The sequence below is a fragment of the Rhopilema esculentum genome, chromosome 14 (assembly GCF_057945365.1).
Source record: "Rhopilema esculentum isolate cy_ngs chromosome 14, ASM5794536v1, whole genome shotgun sequence".
Classification (NCBI taxonomy): Eukaryota; Metazoa; Cnidaria; class Scyphozoa; order Rhizostomeae; family Rhizostomatidae; genus Rhopilema; species Rhopilema esculentum.
The window spans coordinates 8130921-8149280 of NC_142828.1; the positions used below are offsets into that span (position 1 = coordinate 8130921).

Consider the following 18360-nt stretch of genomic DNA (forward strand, 5'->3'; position numbering starts at 1 on the left):
GAAAGGTACACCCATTAATCTACTATGACAACAAGGATTTATATCTTACCATGATTATTTTAACTCGTGTTGCCTAATAATAGTATATATGCCAAATCATTCAAATTAAATGAGTAATCCTCTTTAGTGCAAAATTAACGTGGCAGTCGGGAATCAGGGACTTGCAAGTTTGTCGAGCGGGGATTTTCAGCGATGCCGGAACAAGGGGGCAGCTGCCCCCTGTGCCCTTGACTAGAGGGGGCAGGAGAGGAAGCAGGAGAGGGGGCAGGAGAGGAAGCAGGAGAGGGGGCAGGAGAGGGAGCAGGACATTGGGCAGAAAGTGCCTTTTTGTTCGAAGTTCTGGCAAGTAGAGTATGCTTCACGCCCACCCTTCACATAGGTTTCCTACATCTTATTCATGCCAGCTTTAGATACCATTATATTGATACTTGACGAAAAGTCTTCGTCACAACAAGGCTCAATTTCTTCTAGAACTGGGCCTGGTTAAAGGTGGTAACAACATATAAAGTCCAGTCTTAATGAGGAAAACATTGCTCTAGAGAATAAACAATTTTCTCTTCCCTTCTCCTTTCGAAGATTTCTCTACGACTAGACATTCTACATGAAAAAATACTTTCAAAGAAAATAGAGTCAAAGCATAGAAAATTGCTATAAAATTGCCGATGTTGCTTTAAGCTGCCAAACTGTAGGGTGTGCTAATAAAAGAAATTTCCGGAGGAGTACCCCCAACCCCCCCCCCTTTTTACCCGGCTCACTTCCCTCACCAACATCTGCATGCCTTTGGTAAGATTCTGCCCTCTTTTGCCCCTTCATACTTCCGGCATCTGTGGGAATTTGGGGAATCAATAACATGGGCTCCGCTCCGACGCAGGATGGAAAGTGGGGGGGGGGGGGTCAAGAGGGACTTATACAGTCATTAAAAGTTTTTAAAAAAGCACTTTTGTTTTGCAAATAATGGAGGGGCTATGGCATCCCCGGGCCTCCCCTTTTCGTCGGAGGCCCTAGATAACACTGGGATTCGGAAATTGATTGTGGGAAATCGGGAATCGAACTATAAACGTAATGGGATTTAGGGAATCAGGGGACCTTTTGAGTACCCTCCTTGAAGGCAAGTGACAGATACCTGAATAAACTATTGACCAATCAACAAACGTGTGAGTGGTATTTATGTAACAAAAGATGCAAAAATGGCAAAAAATAGAAGTCACTGATGAACTGTTTTTTACAGGTTTCTTATGTCTCTTGTGGATGCTATTTTTGTTACCTTTTTTTGTTGCCTGTGATAATGTGATTGGAAATATCTTCGAAAGCTACGATAAAGTGGATCTGATAGGAATCTTGATCAGACGATCAACTAAAAGCGGAATTATAGATTTCATCTTAAACTCCTCATCACATAGTTTGCAGTGTCAGGGCCGTCGCTAGCGTGGAAGGGGGTACGGGGGATGCAGGAAGCCCTGTGAGCAGGGCAGCCGAGAGGGGGCAAGGAGGCAAATTGCCACAGGGCCTCGAGGTCTAGGGGGCCTCATAAAGTAATGAAGTGCATTTTAAGAATGGAATTAATGAAACGTAGCAAAAAGTATGCCCAAAAATGGTAAAACGTTCTAAACATAGTAATTTTGTTCTAAACGATTGCCAGAAATGACCAAGAAATATTCTGAAATGCATTTTAAGATAATCTAAAAGGCATGGCCGCAAAAAAGTTCTCCTTGCTCCTCTCACAGGGGGGCCTAGTATTTCGGTTGTGCCCTAAGGCCTTCGAAACCTTTGGGCGGCCCTGCCTGTAAAATCTGCTCATACAAACTAAGATTGTATTAAAACGTGCTGAACTGTTTGAATAAATTAGGGTATCTCATTGCTCAAAACTTGACTTCTAGAGTAAAATCAAAGAAAGTACCCTCAGGTACTCAGGTAAAGAAAATTACAACGCAAAAATCGAAACGATAATTGACTGACGAGAACGTTCTCATTGATAAATAAAATAAACTGCGTCAAAATGCCACACCCAAAAAATGATATAAACGCCCTACTTTGTCGACGTCTAAAGTTTGAGTTGTTTTTGCCAAGGTCCAGATGTATCAGGTCAATAAGTTGATCATAATCAAGTAGAAAGTACCTCATTTCGAGAAAGAAATTTGCACGTTATGTACTTTATTTGAATCAAATTTTCTTTACAGGTAAACTTTGCACAACCAAAGAAAAACTATAGTTCTATTTGCTACTCTAAATAATCCAATAATGGTTAAAAAATAATAGATATTCCTAGTTCAACACATCTAGTGAACCTACTATATATGCAAAATTCTGAAATCAAGCCATCAAGATTATAAATTCAAGAATTTAAACAAGCTTGTTTTTTTAATATATGTCACCTTTTCACTGTCTAGATTATATTTTGGCTAAAATTTGAAATTTAGCAACATAAAAAAGTTGTCCACACTTGGACTTAATTGACGAAGCTCAGACTGATACCAGATCTGTAGTCTGTACCAAACTTTGTAATTCTAAACATGTTTCAAATATGCGAATTACTAAGCAATCAACAAGGTGGAACTCAACATATACTTAAAATTAGACTACCATCTACCATTTTTGAAACTAGAAAAGTAATATTTAGGACGATAATAAGTGTTTAAGTGTCTAAAGTTTGTGTTGTTTTTGCCAAGGTCCAGATGTATCAGGTCAATAAGTTGATCATAATCAAGTAGAAAGTACTTCCCTGAAATGGTCAGAATTAATTCAAGGTTCGGTTGGCTGATAGTAGTTGAGTGCACAGTGCAGCCTGTTTTTGACGATATCCAAATTACTTCTCGCAGGAAACTTGTGTCATTGTTGTCTTAATATTCATCTTCGCTGAAAGCTTCTTCAGTTCAACCATCTGCATGTTGATATGATCTTACTATTGTTCTGGATGTTTCGTTTATTGCCATGATATCATGGTAACAATTTAAAAATGCCAGCAGTTCTAACCAAAGTGTTTCCATGTTCACATTGGTCAAGAAAGAGATCTTGGAAAGAGCTTTTATCTCTCTCCAGCATCATCTTTGTGTCACCAAATCGTCGTGGCTCTAGTGTTTCAAAATCCTGGAAGAGACCTATGTTCTTCGAGATCCTTTGTTAATCTCTGCACTCGCTACATCCTCTGTAGCCTCCACATCATCGTTGCTTTCCTCTGTGGACAATCTCATTCTCTTCTTTATTCGTGTGTAGTGCAGCTTATGAGCAACAACTACTTCTTGATGAGCCACCTTATTTGCAAACTTGGTTTCCTTTTGATAAATTCCAGAGAATTGGCCTCAAATTGCAGCGAAGGTTTTTCCTAGATTGTCTGCGATTGCACAAGCTGTGATGACACCAAGATCTCTGGTTTGAATATATTTGGATACATGTGTTGAATACTGGAATATGTCTAGCAAAGGGACACAAATGCACTTTCGATCGTTTCGAACTTTACTCGGCTCTGTCGCAGCGCTGATTGTTCGAAGGCGGTTTTTGGAGCAAATGCTTTAGATGATCCAAGAAAATTTATATGATCATCCAATTTTCTGCAACTTCCAAAGTGTACCAGGGTACAGAATAAGAATTGTCTCCTATTTTGTGACCAGGGATTGTCTCCTTCCGAATGCCCATCCTTTTATGGGATTGTCTGGTGTATTAGGACATAACAAAATTTTGTACACGACTATAGCAATAAGAGTATACTGACTTTAAGAATCTCAACTTGCAACCCATAATGCACCCATGGCATGTTTGACGCTCCATCGAATGAATCGCTTATCAGATTTCGCATATCCATCCAGGTCATCTCTTTCGAATCTGCTTTAAAGCCTTGTGCCGTTTTAATGCAGTTGCAGAACCCTACACAGTGGTAGCCTTATACAGGTGCTCATGGACAATACCAGTTTTCACATATCGCAGTAGGATGGCTAATTTCTCAGTGACAGACACAATCTTGGTCATATCCATAAACTTTCAAGCCTCAAAAATATCTTATTAAGGCTTAACAGATTTTCAGCAATTTTGCAAAAGTTTTCTTTGAAAGAAAGGTGACCAAAGTCCCTCGACCTTTTCTTGTGGACTCAAGAAGCATACTTTGGTGATTGCTTTTATTGATAATTTTATCTACAAGGCGTTTCAAAACTTCGTCATACTTGCTCAACAAAAGGAGTATGCAGTATTTTACATTGCCAAATTAGTATCATGTCGATTATCCTTGACGGCAGATAAAGCTGCGTTGGATTCCTCAAGTTTACAACTTTTCGTAGACGTGCTTCACATTGACATCATAACCAAAGATGTGAAAGGACTCTTCGAGTTGGATTTGTCATAGTACATGCATACTGAACAATAAATTTTAGATCTTATTGCTATCAAATCATATTTTTACGATAAAGTCCAGCTTCACCTTTGCAGTATATGACACATTTTGTCTTAAAAACATTCCCGCAGCGAAAGAATTGGATACATAAACCACACCTTGGCTTCTCTTTATTTCTTGACCATCATCGTTTTCTTGAGGAGGCCCTGATTTCCTTTTTTTCGTCTTGAGACAGTTCTACGTTACTTCCCTAGCTGTAAAGAATATGTTATTTAGGTCACTAGGTGCTGCTTCATAATCCACACAGCGGCGGTGGACCAGCTACTGCAGAGTGGGAGGATAATGGGCGTGGCCAGTGAGACCAGTAACTTCTTCCTTATACCCCTTTGGCGCCGCCACTAAATCTACAGGTATTGCAATTGCTTCGTCCAAACTTTGCTGCTCTTCAAGGCTCCTTTGATCGTGAAATCATCAGCTCGATGTTTATGGTAGAACTTCTAGACGAGTCCCACAACTTGGTACTGATTGCGCAAGATAATCTATGTTTGTCGTCGGACGTCCCAATTATACCATCACACTTGACAACACTAGAAAAAATGAAAAGATTTATGCTCACTTGAATATTGCAGCTTGCGCTTCTTAAATAGTTAACTGGGAATCGACAATAAAGTGGAAAGTTATGACATCATATTTTATTACATTTTTGTCAATATCTAACTTTGACCTCCTGGATTCTTCTGCAACTTCGATAAATATGTCTCAGGCTATGTTCACATTGATCCGTATTCGTTTTTATCCGTTTTCATACCGATCCGTTTTACCTGTTCACACTGCTCCGGATACATTTGATAACGGTGTGAAAACGATGAAGCGTTCACATTGCTCCGCTCTGGATCAAAAGGAGAACGCCACGAACTGGTTTACAGACTTTGCGACTGCTAATAAACTTTTCAAACAACTCACTGCCACTAATATTGGAGGATCAAGTGACTGATCCTGCGCTGTATTAGCCTTTTGTTCCTCAATAGAGGCGAAACTCCAGAAAGGCTCCTGGCTCTTGATTAAAAATATAATAAAAGATAGCTGAAAAATACAACGAGTGTTCCATTTTATTTACATGCATAAAGAGTCATTTTATTTGCATTCGATGCGGTGAAATTTACATTGAACATATTCTATTAGGGAATTTATTACGAGCGTTAAGCGTCCTCCTTGAGTCGGGTGTCGACTTCTGAAAAATCTTTCCTCCGATGCGTTGAATTGGATGTCACCAATCACTTGACATAATCGATTTCCTTCAGACTCCAGAGACTAAGAGCCTCGTTAAAACCTTCTTTGCTTGTTCTACCTATATATATTTAAGTACATTACTTATTGTTTTTACCTTATTGCTTTGTATTCCTTGATTAAAGCCCATTTATAGAGGCACAGTTTCCTTGAATTTCGATGAAAACCCCGCTATTGAAATCACGTGTATTAGAGCCACGTGTATAGATTACCGCAGTGATGACGTCATTAAAATCTATTTTTAGAATTTCTGAACTTTGATCCCAGAACATGAAAGAGCATCATGAAATACCTCTAAATATGCAAAATCAGTTAAAGGCATTTTGAATTGGCTGATATATGGCCACTTGAGCACAGGCTCTTGCCCCATCAAACCTCTGTAATTTGGTCTTGGTTCATAGCATCATGAACCAGGCCAGAATAACAACAATCCGTTAGCAAACTTCGAATTTTCTATTGGCCATATCTCGCCCAATTTGGAACATCTAGCTAATTTTGCACATTAAGAGGTATTTTAAGCCGTTCTTTCAGATTATGTGGCCAAATTCAAGAAATTCAAGAGACAAAAAGAGAAAATTTGCAGCAATTGTTTCCTTAATTTTATTTTAGCAACAAACAAAAGTGTTTATTGCTAAAATAATATATTTTTGAAGACGTCACACTTCGGTACTCTATTGTTCGTTGAGTGTTGGTGTGAGCAGCGAGAGCAGTCAGTAATATTCGTTAATGTTATATGAAATTAGACAAACAACGTGAAGTTATATAGAAAACCAAACCAAACCTATGTCTCTATAACCTACTTTCCACAACATCCACGCAAAGTCACACGGAAAGATGAGACCATGAGAATGCCCGAAAGAAAAATTCCATGATTTACAACCATTTTTTTCATTTGTTAGTTATAAAAGTTTCCAAAAATTTCCAATAATTTTAGGATGTCCCCTTCCTGCCCCTCAATCAATGTCACATTTTATGGGGTCATTTCATCGTTTATTACGCCACGCCATGTGATTGAGAGGAAATTGGTAACCTCGGATTGCCTCTACGAGAAGGAGGTAAAGAATTAGCATACTTGCATTGCACTGGACACATGTAGGAGTAGGTTTGCACAGCAAAAGTTGTGTAAGCGTCAAAGAATCAAACTGTTAATGCAGAAAGCCTTGTGAGGCGATGCCTGAGCTATGGAGGTAGCTAAAGATATCGGTGCTGATAAAATTCAAGACAATATAGCATCAAGGCTACGAGGACGTCTACAAGACGACACAGGCCACATCAGTGAGGCATTCCCTCCTGACACTGCCAACAGCCACAAAATGACAGCTAACACCGGCTCAAGTGTTAAATTCAGGACTTTTGTAATGGCTGGGGCTGCTGCAGGAATTATGGAGCACTGTGTTATGTACCCCGTTGACTGTGTAAAGGTAGGCCATGCTTTCGGTCAATTTTGCCTGTTTCCGTCGGCAATCTTTTGCCATCCAACATCATACACAGAATGGCTATTAAGAGTGTCGTCAGCGTTTTATTGATAGCCAGTACAGTCGATTCAACGTTGTTAATTAGAATCAACAAATTTTAAAACGTATTTATTAGTGTTAAATTGTTTCTTAGTAGTCTACGATAGTGGCAAAGTGGTGATGATAGATTAACAAACTGCACCATTTTTACCCAGTAATCACCTACGTCATCCAGATATCACAGGGTACGAGGTGTGCAGAGGTTTTGCTTCCAAGAACTCCTGCCCATAGGAAGTTGCATTTCGCCGTTTTTCGCAAGGTTTTTGCATGCTAGCAATAGTGTAGTGCTATCAAAAAAGCAAGGGGGGCTCTTGCACAAAATGTTGCGGAAAACAATAGCAAAAGTAGGAATTTGTCAATTTTCGGCATTAATAACAAGGATGCTACTCATCACTACACCCCCACATGCTAGTAATATTAGCCATGACATAATGGTTCTCATATCTATGCATATATTTGCCCAATGAAATAGGCATTCTTTTTATTAAAACAGATAACTCAGTTCTTTTGACAACCAGTTGCCATTAACAAAAATTCACTTCTTATTCTTTTTTTGAATTCATTTTCAACAAATTATTCAAAACCAAAACACTTGTTCAAGTTTGCTACTTCGAAACAGTCCCTCTATCAGTTTTTGATTAAGTTTGTTCATTAAACATTAAAAAAAGCTTTGAAGCTTTAGAAGTTTTAAACTGTGTATTGCATATCACAGTGATTTTTTGTTACAATATTATTTTTTTACACAATTTTTGCAATTTTTTTCTTCTCTGGGTTTTGACGTATATCTTCATCACATAGTTTGTTCAAAGTATCAGTGGATAAAAGGACATCATATGATCAATCTTTTTAAGCTCCTTATTTAATGTTGTTTATTTTAATGCCTGCCCCCATCACCTAAAGATAACAGCTACCCCAATTTGATCCCCATTTGTACTGTTCCACTTTCTTTGTTTATCTTCTCATTCTTGCAAGGAATTTATGCATGATTTTTTGTCTGGTTGCAAGAAGGAAACATTTTTATGCCCTGACTTACAGGTCTAGGAAGTGGATCAAATTTGTTGCTTTGTTTTTCTTATGAATTTTGAATTTATTGTCTTAAATTTTAACTGCAAATATTGCTTGATATATTGTTTTATCATGACAATGTGATCATTTATGGTATTAGTTAGGTTGTCTTCCGAACAGACCTCCCTAAGAATTTGTTGTGCCTGCAAGTACAAACTGTTTTGGAAAAAGTGCTTGCAAGGTTTTTTTCATATGTAATGCTTAGGATAGTTTAAACAAACTTTAGCTTACGACAAAAAGGAAAAATTTGCAGCAATTGTTTCCACAATTTTATTTGAGCAACAAACAAAGTGGCAGTTGGTTTTATTGCTTGATATTGTTTGATACTATAACCAAAGATACTTTCAGCTTTTTTAATATTTGGTCCATTAACAGCAATCAAAATTTCCATCTCTTGCATGCTCCACCCAGATTGGTAGTTTGTCCTGAATTTTTTTCTACATGGAAGCCTTCAATCAATGACTCAATCAATAGCTTGCTGCAGCAACACAACCAGGATAAATAATCATAGCAAGATATTTAGACATCTTGTTCTTGCTGTTAGGAAAATATGTTATTCTCTTTTTGCTACATAAATCACTTACACAAAGCTGTAGAGCTTAATATAAACATGGTGAAACTTGTATTTCTCTAAATTCTTGAACAATTGAAAACTTTGAAAAATATCACTTTCTCAGATGTACATGCAGATGTAATTTGGTTGGCATGGTTTGCCTCTGAGCACCGCTAATGCACTTGCACACTTGTGCACTTCAGCGAGGCCTGGTTCCAAGTTTTATTCAAGGCTCACATACATTGTTAAAAGCCTTTAGCCTTAAGAAAATTTTTTTCTTGTTTCACATTGCTAAGTAATAAATCATTGAAAGTGGACAGAAACCTACAAAGAGATGTATTTTATGTTTCAAGCGTATTCTGGAACTGGCATAAATATTCTAAGAAATGAAAAAATATTGGCTAATATAAAACTATTTCCTTAGGTAATGAAACTAACTTTTTTGGTTTTCTTTTTCCTTTCATTTACTGTTTGCAGACACGAATGCAATGTCTCAGACCTAGCCCAGGAGCAATATATGATGGGATAATGGATGCATTTAGAAAGATGGTCCGGACTGAAGGTGCCCTTTCTCCATTCAGAGGAATGAATATTGTGGCATTAGGTGCAGGACCAGCCCATGCACTTTATTTCTCAAGCTATGAAGTCACAAAGAATTTTATTGGCAAACTTGGTCATGGCAATCATTCATCTGCATTGGCCTTTGGTAGGATGATTCTTTGATTTTACAATTATAAAATCTAATTATTATTTTGTGTCCTCTTTTTCGTATTGTCCACTAAGGGGGAGAGGGTGAGGGGGATTTGAATGTATACTTAAATACTGGCCAGAAGTCTATAAGGCTGACTGTAACTAGGTTGGATAGGAAGCAGAGCTGATTTTGTATAACTAGGGTTTGGGCTAGTATTATCATCCTGGTGCAACCATTCGCTCGTCTGTCAGCTGTACTTGATAAAGAGGGTGAGGTGGCACACCAGGGGCAGTTGTGTGGCATGGATGTTATCCAGGACTTCACCATCTCTTCATGTAGAACTAAACACAGTTTTATTGGATAAATGCAAAGACCAAGCTAAATCTAATTTGAGAAACAAACAATTTACTAAACAAAAAAATCAAATATGGTTGCCTAATGAAAGCAAATTTCCCTAAAGCTCTTCAATTTCAAGAAAGTAATGAAAAGGTAGATTTTTTGAAAAAGAGAGGTTCTGTAGGATGTGAGAAAATTTGAAAGAGGCCTTTCCAATTGGTTTAAAGTATGCAATAACTCACTGAATAAGGCCTGATAAATGATTTATTGGTTTTCTAAGAAGTAAACATTGTTTGCTTTTACATCTTGGTGCCTTTTACATCCACACAAACTCTTGCTTGGAGACCCTTTTTGTATCTTCAGTTTGTTGAAGGTCTGCTAAAAGCTATTTTTTGGTATTATTAATCAGGCTCTTTTGTAAGAAATAGCCCAAGTGAGTGGCAGACAATCGCTTGGTTGGTTTTGCACAGATGCTGACAAAATCACAATTGATCGCTCACCTCAGATCAAAAGGCCTGATAAATCATGTTTACCTATTTGCATTTTTATTGATTATATTATCTTTTTACTCTAGGTGGGGCTGGTGTTGTTGCAACAATGTTTCATGATGGTGCAATGAATCCAATCGATTGTAAGTCATTACTGTGTTCTATTTCTGAACCTTGATTTGTAAATTATCTTGTATCCTTTTTCTTGTTCCATGTTTTTTTCTATATTTTGAGTTCTTCACTTTTGTTATTAGTAACAAATCCAAAGGCATGCATATTTTGTTCCGCTGAAAATGATATAATTGCTTTCAGTTGTAAAGCAAAGGCTACAGATGTATGGGAGCCCATATCGTGGAGTCTTTCATTGTCTTCGAACTGTAATAAAGGAGGAAGGCATACAGGCATTTTACCGGAGCTATACAACCCAGTTGTCAATGAATATTCCATTTCAGTGTGTACATTTTATAACATATGAAACATTCAGAAAAAAATTCAATCCTGGTGGTGCTTATAATCCATGGACTCATGTAATAGCTGGAGGTATAGCTGGTGCAACAGCAGCCGCAATAACCACACCGTTGGATGTAGCAAAAACATTGTTGAATACACAGGAGAAGTGTGCTGTTTGTGAAGTAATGCATTCAGACACCAGGGTCTTTATAACTGGAATGTTTAATGCAATGAAGTTAGTTTACAAACTTGAAGGAATGAAGGGATATTTCAGAGGCATCCAAGCAAGAATTATTTACCAAATGCCATCTTGTGCCATTAGTTGGTCTGTTTATGAGTTTTTTAAGCATCGGTTAACAATGACTCCAGAGGAACAAATTGAATGGATGGAAAGTGCCATATAGTGAATTTGATAGAGTTTGTAACAGTTTTTGCAGTTAGGGGTTATAAAAATAAACAAAATTTTGTAGCTTTTCTGTTTAGATTCCCATAGAAATACCAATCTCTTATTTGCAATATCATGAAGAAAAATTGTCTTCTGTATGTATGACCAGTAAAATATATGTTATTTTATTTTTAATTGGCAAGCATTTTAGACCAAGTAAATTTAAGAACCATTTTAAACTTAAGTGGGTATTATCAATCATATTATAGAGGCCAGTTTTACCTGATTCATGAACACAGCTGAAAGTAGTTAAATGCAACTATCAAATTTAGATGGTTTCTACATTCAGGCTTGTCAGCCAGCCTATTTTATGTTTTCATAAACATCTTGGCCATGCTAAAATTTATTTTTGTACATGGCTGATGAAAATATTATTGCTGGTGTTAGCGGCCATTTAAACTTTTTTAAACTTGAAATTAAAACATTTAAAGCAAAAGAGTCTAAATTTGCACAGGATTGTAAGAAAAAGGCTAATGTCTTAACTTAGAATTAAATTAAAGAAATGGAACAGCCATACTGAAGTCAGTGGATTTAACTTTTTTGCAAATAATTCATGTTTAGAACAATTTTCATAAGACTCAAAGATATTGCACAATTATTGTCTTGGTAAAGATGATTTAATAAGATCATGATAGTTAGATATGAAATTGGATTAAATAGCGCCAAGAAGGTTTTTTCTTTGAACAGCATGAAGGAAATTTAAACCTTTTGTCAACAAATCCTTGCCCCTCCCCCCCTAGAACTGCCAAGTTCCAACAGCTGAAAAGAACAGTTTGAAAACATAATAAATTTGTCAAGGAAATAGGAGTATGTTGGTTGTTTCTCTCAGTATGTTGAATGAGTTTTTATCCAGCCATCGACTATATTTTAAAATAGCACTTTTGTTTCTGTCTGCAAATATGTGACATCTCAGTACTTTTTCACATATACCTTCTATTAAATCAAGCATAATTGAGTATCTTTAAATAGGCATAATGTTTATGCGTGATATGATTCAACTATATGTCAGGTGAACTTAGTTGCATCTGTCTACTCTTCTCTCTTTCTAATAAATTATTAACGATCCCCATTTCTTATGTCGAATCGATATTTAATCAAGAAAGCGCATTTGCCAACTATGTAAGAACAACAGTATATTGTTACTGTTCGCTAATCTCTTCATTGCTACCTCTTCTGATGCAAAATAAAGGCGCCTACTTTACTTTGATTTGAACGGAAAAATGAATTTTATCTGCGATTTTATTTCGCTCGTGTCGCCAGAGTTCAGTTTTCTTTATCTTTTTACTGTGTGATATTTGGTAGAGCATTATGTATAGTCAAAAAAGCTATTGTCATATTTCTTTTTTGATACTTTCACTGGTATAGGTTGTCCGATATGAAACAACAACAACAGAGCCACTTTTTTCAAAGCTCTCGCCCCTCATCTTGCTAGCATTTTTATGATACTAGTAATTGCTTTTGTCAGTTATTGCTTTGAACCAAATATGATCGTAGATTCCAAGTCATAAAATCGAAGCTAGGTTGAGTTATTCAAGCCATTTTTCAAGTGTTGGACCTATTTGCCTCTTTTTGTTAGATCTAAAAAGAATGGTTTATGCAATCTTTTATCGTAAGTCTTTTTATTCTGTATACAGAAAAGACCTAGAGAGCAATGAATATAAGAGCTAAGTGAATGATAATGCTTTCATGCTTATTGTACTATACAAGTTGTGGGAAGTAGGTGCTTTTAGAATTGCTATCCAATTACGTACTTGATCTAGTGATGTTTTTTTTATCGAACAGTTTTGAGTGCACTTATCTGTCATAACTTTGCATGCAGATTTTGTCGGTCGCAAGTTGTTATTCTGTTTTTTATCCCAAATCTTATCAGACAGCCAAGCTCAAGAATCATCAAGTAATTATCTCGGTAGAAACATTTTCAAGTACTTCCTTGTCCATTTCCTAGAATTACATTAAAACATTTTTATACGGCTAAAACTTTGTTCTTGCTTTATTATAAAGAACCTTTATTTAGTAATGAAAGCCATCGACTGTCTCCTTCAGATTACATGACATTTATTTAAGGATATGTTTTGTAATGTATTTCCAGTCAGATAGGTTGTTCCACAAAGCTGCGGTGTAGGTCCATTGCTTTTCATTGCCAAAAGCTTATGTTACTTATTTAGAATATAACATTTCTCACTTCTTACACGACTTCTGGTTCTTTAGTAACGTTTAAAGTTTTTAAGCTGACCAATCTCGTTGACGGTACCTCCTTAGCAATTTTGCTGTTAACGCCAACAATTCAGAAGTAAAATTTAAACTTCTAAAGGCCAATTTTGACGATTTTTTTAGTATTGAAAAACCAATCTTCTCTTTGTTAATGCCAAGAGTTTCCATATTTATAAGCTTCTCGTTAGTGACGGATATCTCATTTCTGAATCAATTGCGCTCTGTTTCTGAAAACAGGTTATATAAAAAATGAGTCTCGTGATTGCAGGGTTGGCACATTATTTTGTGACTTCCCTTGATACTATCGAAGCGTTTACTTTAAGTATCGTGCAAATTTAATTTTTCATCAATTTTTATCCCAAAGCCTGATTTTTGATACGTGCTCTCTCAAAATAAACAGCAAAGTTAAGTTACCTGTCAGTCAGCCGATATTTGTTCTCGAGCTGTTCCTGAGGATCCTCGCTTACATTTCCTTTTAGGTAGCCAAGTTTAACCACGCCTGCAACAAATACTGTTAAGGGTAATTGAGAAACACATAGGTTTCTAGAGTTCAGTTTTTAAAGTTCAGATTTGCAGAATCGATATGAATTCTAAACAGTGCGGCTGCACTTGAAGAAATTGTCAACGATTTCTTTCGTTACATCTGCATAGTTTTCTGCATATGTTGAGTCATCTTCATAAAAGCTTATACAGTAGATATTTCTAACAAATCTAACACAGTAGAAATTGACAAAAATGGGGGACCTCTTTTAAGTGCTCCAACCTGAAGTCGAGTTTACAGTTTATATATGACATGTTGTATATGATATCTGGGCAATACGAGAAATGGGTCTCTATACCTGGCTCTAGCGAATCTGCTTGTATATTAGTCATTTAATATTGCGAGGAAAAAGAAGAGAAAAAAGTAATTATATGTAAATAATAAGAAAGTAAATCATGGACATTTGCAGTTGCAACTTCAATATTATGCAACTGGGGTAACGCCATTTAAAGAGGAGAGATTGGATTTATCGGCAAAAAATCACGAAGGTTTTGACATGGATGCAAGAAGATTCCACCACTAACATTTCATCCTTCTTAATGTTTAATTCAGAATTGGCCAATACCGCAAACTGGGCATTGAATTCACTAAAAACCACTCATCGCCCATTTTTCAATCACCGAAATACCGCCCAATTTGAGAAAGTTTACCGAATTGCCGACAGAGGAAAAGACAATACCGCAATACCGTCAACCCAAAAGAGCCCCCCCCCCTAAAATACATGAAATTGCATCGGTTTTTCTGGTCACCAAAAACGCTGCTAAAATTAAAACAAACAAAGGGGGAGAGTCCATGGTCTGTTTGGCTGAAGGAAGCCTATCGTACTTAACCCATAAAAATGCTTCTACCATAGCTTTAATCTCCAAATTTAATCCTTCAAGAATCAAAGATAATTAAATTATCACGTTGCACAGGGCCGTAAACACCAAAACACATTTTGGGCATGTACATGGAGCCTTGAAGGCAATTGTAGAAAATTGGACAGCCCGAAACCAAACAGTATCGTCAATCCTAGCAAATTATTAAGAGGAGCCCAATTCCCCCACTGTCAATGGGCCTCAGTCATATACCAAGGAAGTCAGATACGAGGGACAAAGGTAGAGAGGCCCACCATTTCATAGAAAAGAGTTCATTTTTTGAAGGACCTTACTTCTTAAAAAAGGGGATTTTACCCAAGAAATTGGGGGCATCTCCCATAAACCAGATAACTATTGAGGTGACAAGATCTTTTTCAAGCATCTTGTCCCTAAATGCTAAAACTTTGCTTGCCTAATCCATCTTGCTTATGCTTGTTCATAGCTGCTCCCCTAGATAAGGCCTATTGGACTTTATGTATGCAAACTAAAAAAACCATGGAAATACGTAATTTACAAAGTATGCGGAAACAACCTAAAGCACTACGTAATACTTGGGTGGGGTGATACGTCATATCCTCAGTCACTAAATCCCATTCTTAAATTCCCACCAATTGACGCAAGAATTGCCTGGCCTCTAGGCCCCAGCCTAGAGTTATGATGATAAATAATGTCAATAAACGAACTATTAATTTTTGGCGCTACAAACTTTCGGACAAAGACAAGTTTTAGTTGTCCGAAAGTTTGTGATGCCGAATATTTTTTTAAAAAGCCGTCTTGAAAGCAAATAAAGTCAGTCCTAATAAATAATGTTATACAACTAGTTTTGTCTGTCGTGTATCATGTTTGTGGTTCGTTATTGTTAATGAGAATGTCTTTCGATGTTTGCGTCAGTCATTTTGTTTGTCATCGTGCCATCTCTATTTTAGTTGTTATTAGTCCATTTGCCGTTAATTTGTGTCATTAGGGTTTGTGTGCGTCACTCATGTTGTTAAAAGCGTATGTTCTTTCAGTGCAAGTCAAGTCGAGTCGAAGTTGTCGTTGAATGAAGTCGTTATGTTGTAATCGTTGGTTGTTGCTAATTTATACTTTCACTATTGAAGAACCTTGGTTTAAAAAAAAAACGTTATTTTACATTGGTGACCACGACGTGACGAATTCGCAAAAAAAAAAAATGGAAATGATTTCAACAGAACAATTCAGAAAAGTTCTGTTGGATATTATAAAGACCGTTGTATCTCACATGGCCGAAAGGGTGAGGTTGGCAGAGGAGAATGGGAGAAATTTCTTCGTGAATCGAACTAATGTCTATCGTGCTGAAGATGGCCAGCCCATTTGCTATTGTTGTTTGCGCGTTGGTCACGTTGCCAAATATTGTAGGGACAGGAAATTTTCTTTAGCATCCCAGGAGAAGTGTGATCAAAATGAACCTGTGATTGTTGCCTCGGTAGCTGAAGAGCGACCTCGGGTTACCTTTATTGGCAACATCAAAAGAAATGAGCCACATTTTCAAGATCTTCAAATTCGAATCAAGAAATTGGAGGAGATTGTCAACGAATTGGAGTCACATAAACTATCACGACCAATGGTGACGCGACTGCTTTCTTCAAAACCAATGGAAGTTGACGAGGGTTTATTAGCCACAACATATGAAAAAAATTTGATTGACACTAAAAGAAGAGAAGGACCTTTACGTGTACATAATGTTATTATAGCCTCGGGTAGAGAACCGTATGGACGGAATAAACTTGGACAGGGACATTATTTCTTAGATGGTACTTGATTTACTCATTTCAGTAAAATTATTTGATTTGATTCTTCGTGCTGCCTTATAATACTTTTATGTTTCTTCCCCTTCGAGAGATCAAGCCAGGAGGCTTGTCTTTCAAAGGGGGGAGTAATGTTATACAACTAGTTTTGTCTGTCGTGTATCATGTTTGTGGTTCGTTATTGTTAATGAGAATGTCTTTCGATGTTTGCGTCAGTCATTTTGTTTGTCATCGTGCCATCTCTATTTTAGTTGTTATTAGTCCATTTGCCGTTAATTTGTGTCATTAGGGTTTGTGTGCGTCACTCATGTTGTTAAAAGCGTATGTTCTTTCAGTGCAAGTCAAGTCGAGTCGAAGTTGTCGTTGAATGAAGTCGTTATGTTGTAATCGTTGGTTGTTGCTAATTTATACTTTCACTATTGAAGAACCTTGGTTTAAAAAAAAAACGTTATTTCACAATAACATCATCTTTCTCATTGCATATCAACAATAACATCACCATTCGGTACTGGAGGTTTCTTTCCGTTATCACATTTTCAGTACATACGGTTTCTTAGAAATTTCTCAAAAGTTCAATAACAATCTAAATAACAATAATTAACAATCCAATTTAGTTCAATAACAATCTAAAAATTATGTGAATTAATCAACATTTAGGCGAAAATTGATTTGTCCGAAATACCAAATATTTTCGTCCAAGTTTATTATCCGAAATTATTATTGTGTACTTATTCAGGGCCCGCGCCACTGGGGGGGGGGGGGGCGCGGTGACCATGGCTCCCCACATTTTTCGAAGCAAGTAGTTTTATAACTGCAGTAAAAGGGGTGAGAAGCCTTGGCCCTTACTTTTCTAGCCTTGTCTCCCCACCCCCCACTTTCAAATTCGTGGAGTGGGCCCTGTATTGTAAGCTACGGGGAAATTAACAAATGAATGAGGGAGGGAACTAGCTTTACGACATCCATGTATTATCTTGCACCCCTCTGCGGAGGAAAGTTCCCCGCAGTCTAGTAAACAGAAGATCAATTTCAGTAATGGAGGCAGGTGTTGCAGAAATGCCTGCTGAACTCGGAGTAATATCTCTGATAGTGACTCGATGATGTGAAGTTCACAAAGGAAAATGGATAAGAGAATAATACATGTATTGAAAATGCGAGTTTTGAAATGCAAAGCACATGGGTTCAGACAGGTTATATCCTGGGCTATATCTGCCTAATGCGCATTTGTATGTTCTTTAAACGGACCTTAATTTTCATTTGCAAAACGCCGGCGAATCAGTGTGCAAGAGATCCTGTTATTTCCAAGGGTTATCTGGTACAAAGAAGTTCGTGTTTTACAGGCTGCAGCAAGTCCTAAGTATTTAAGAATTTTCCATAACGACCTAGAGACCAGCATGACTTATATTAAAATGGGTTCAAAACGGACTGTGCAAAAGCTAAATACCTCTGCAGCGAGGCCGGCCCGGGAGTAGCCTAGTTGTTTGACATAACTTGAAGGATGGAATTCTTTTCGACAGTTGATAAGTTTATAATCCACAACAGAGAGAAAAACCAGAGTTTATGGTGCTGCAAGTTAGATGGCTCCATTCTTCCAAGGCCAGGTAAGGAACCGAAACTATCTGTCCCGTGTCCTTCATGTAATTTGCAACAACCCTAGTCAAGGTCCTACTGAATAAAACATCTTGTAATTATGTAAAGTCAAGTTACACATATGGCGAATTTTATTCAATTGACATGTGCTACATGTACAAGTATACAAGAAAGGGACTATCAATGGCATCGTTTATCATGTCACATGATGGCAATTACTGTAATTTGATAGCCAAGAATTGATTTTGAGT

At 37.1% G+C, this 18360-nt stretch overlaps 2 protein-coding genes across 2 annotated transcripts in view; both read left to right on the forward strand.

Moving 5' to 3' along the window:
- The first annotated feature begins 6661 nt into the window (after positions 1-6661).
- Positions 6662-16737, forward strand: LOC135695814 (mitoferrin-1). The gene is made up of 4 exons (XM_065214997.2): positions 6662-7026; positions 9215-9443; positions 10339-10395; positions 10565-16737. Exons 1-4 carry the CDS (start codon positions 6787-6789, stop codon positions 11104-11106), a joined length of 1068 nt encoding a protein of 355 aa, XP_065071069.1. The 5' UTR covers positions 6662-6786; the 3' UTR covers positions 11107-16737.
- Positions 16738-17508: 771 nt separating this feature from the next.
- Positions 17509-18360, forward strand: part of LOC135695804 (phosphatidylinositide 4-phosphatase SAC2) — a 34745-nt gene continuing 33893 nt past the window's right edge. The window contains exon 1 of the mRNA XM_065214983.2: positions 17509-18120. Coding sequence (XP_065071055.2) covers positions 18018-18120 — 103 coding nt within the window. The 5' untranslated portion in view covers positions 17509-18017. The remainder of the gene's footprint in view (positions 18121-18360) is intronic.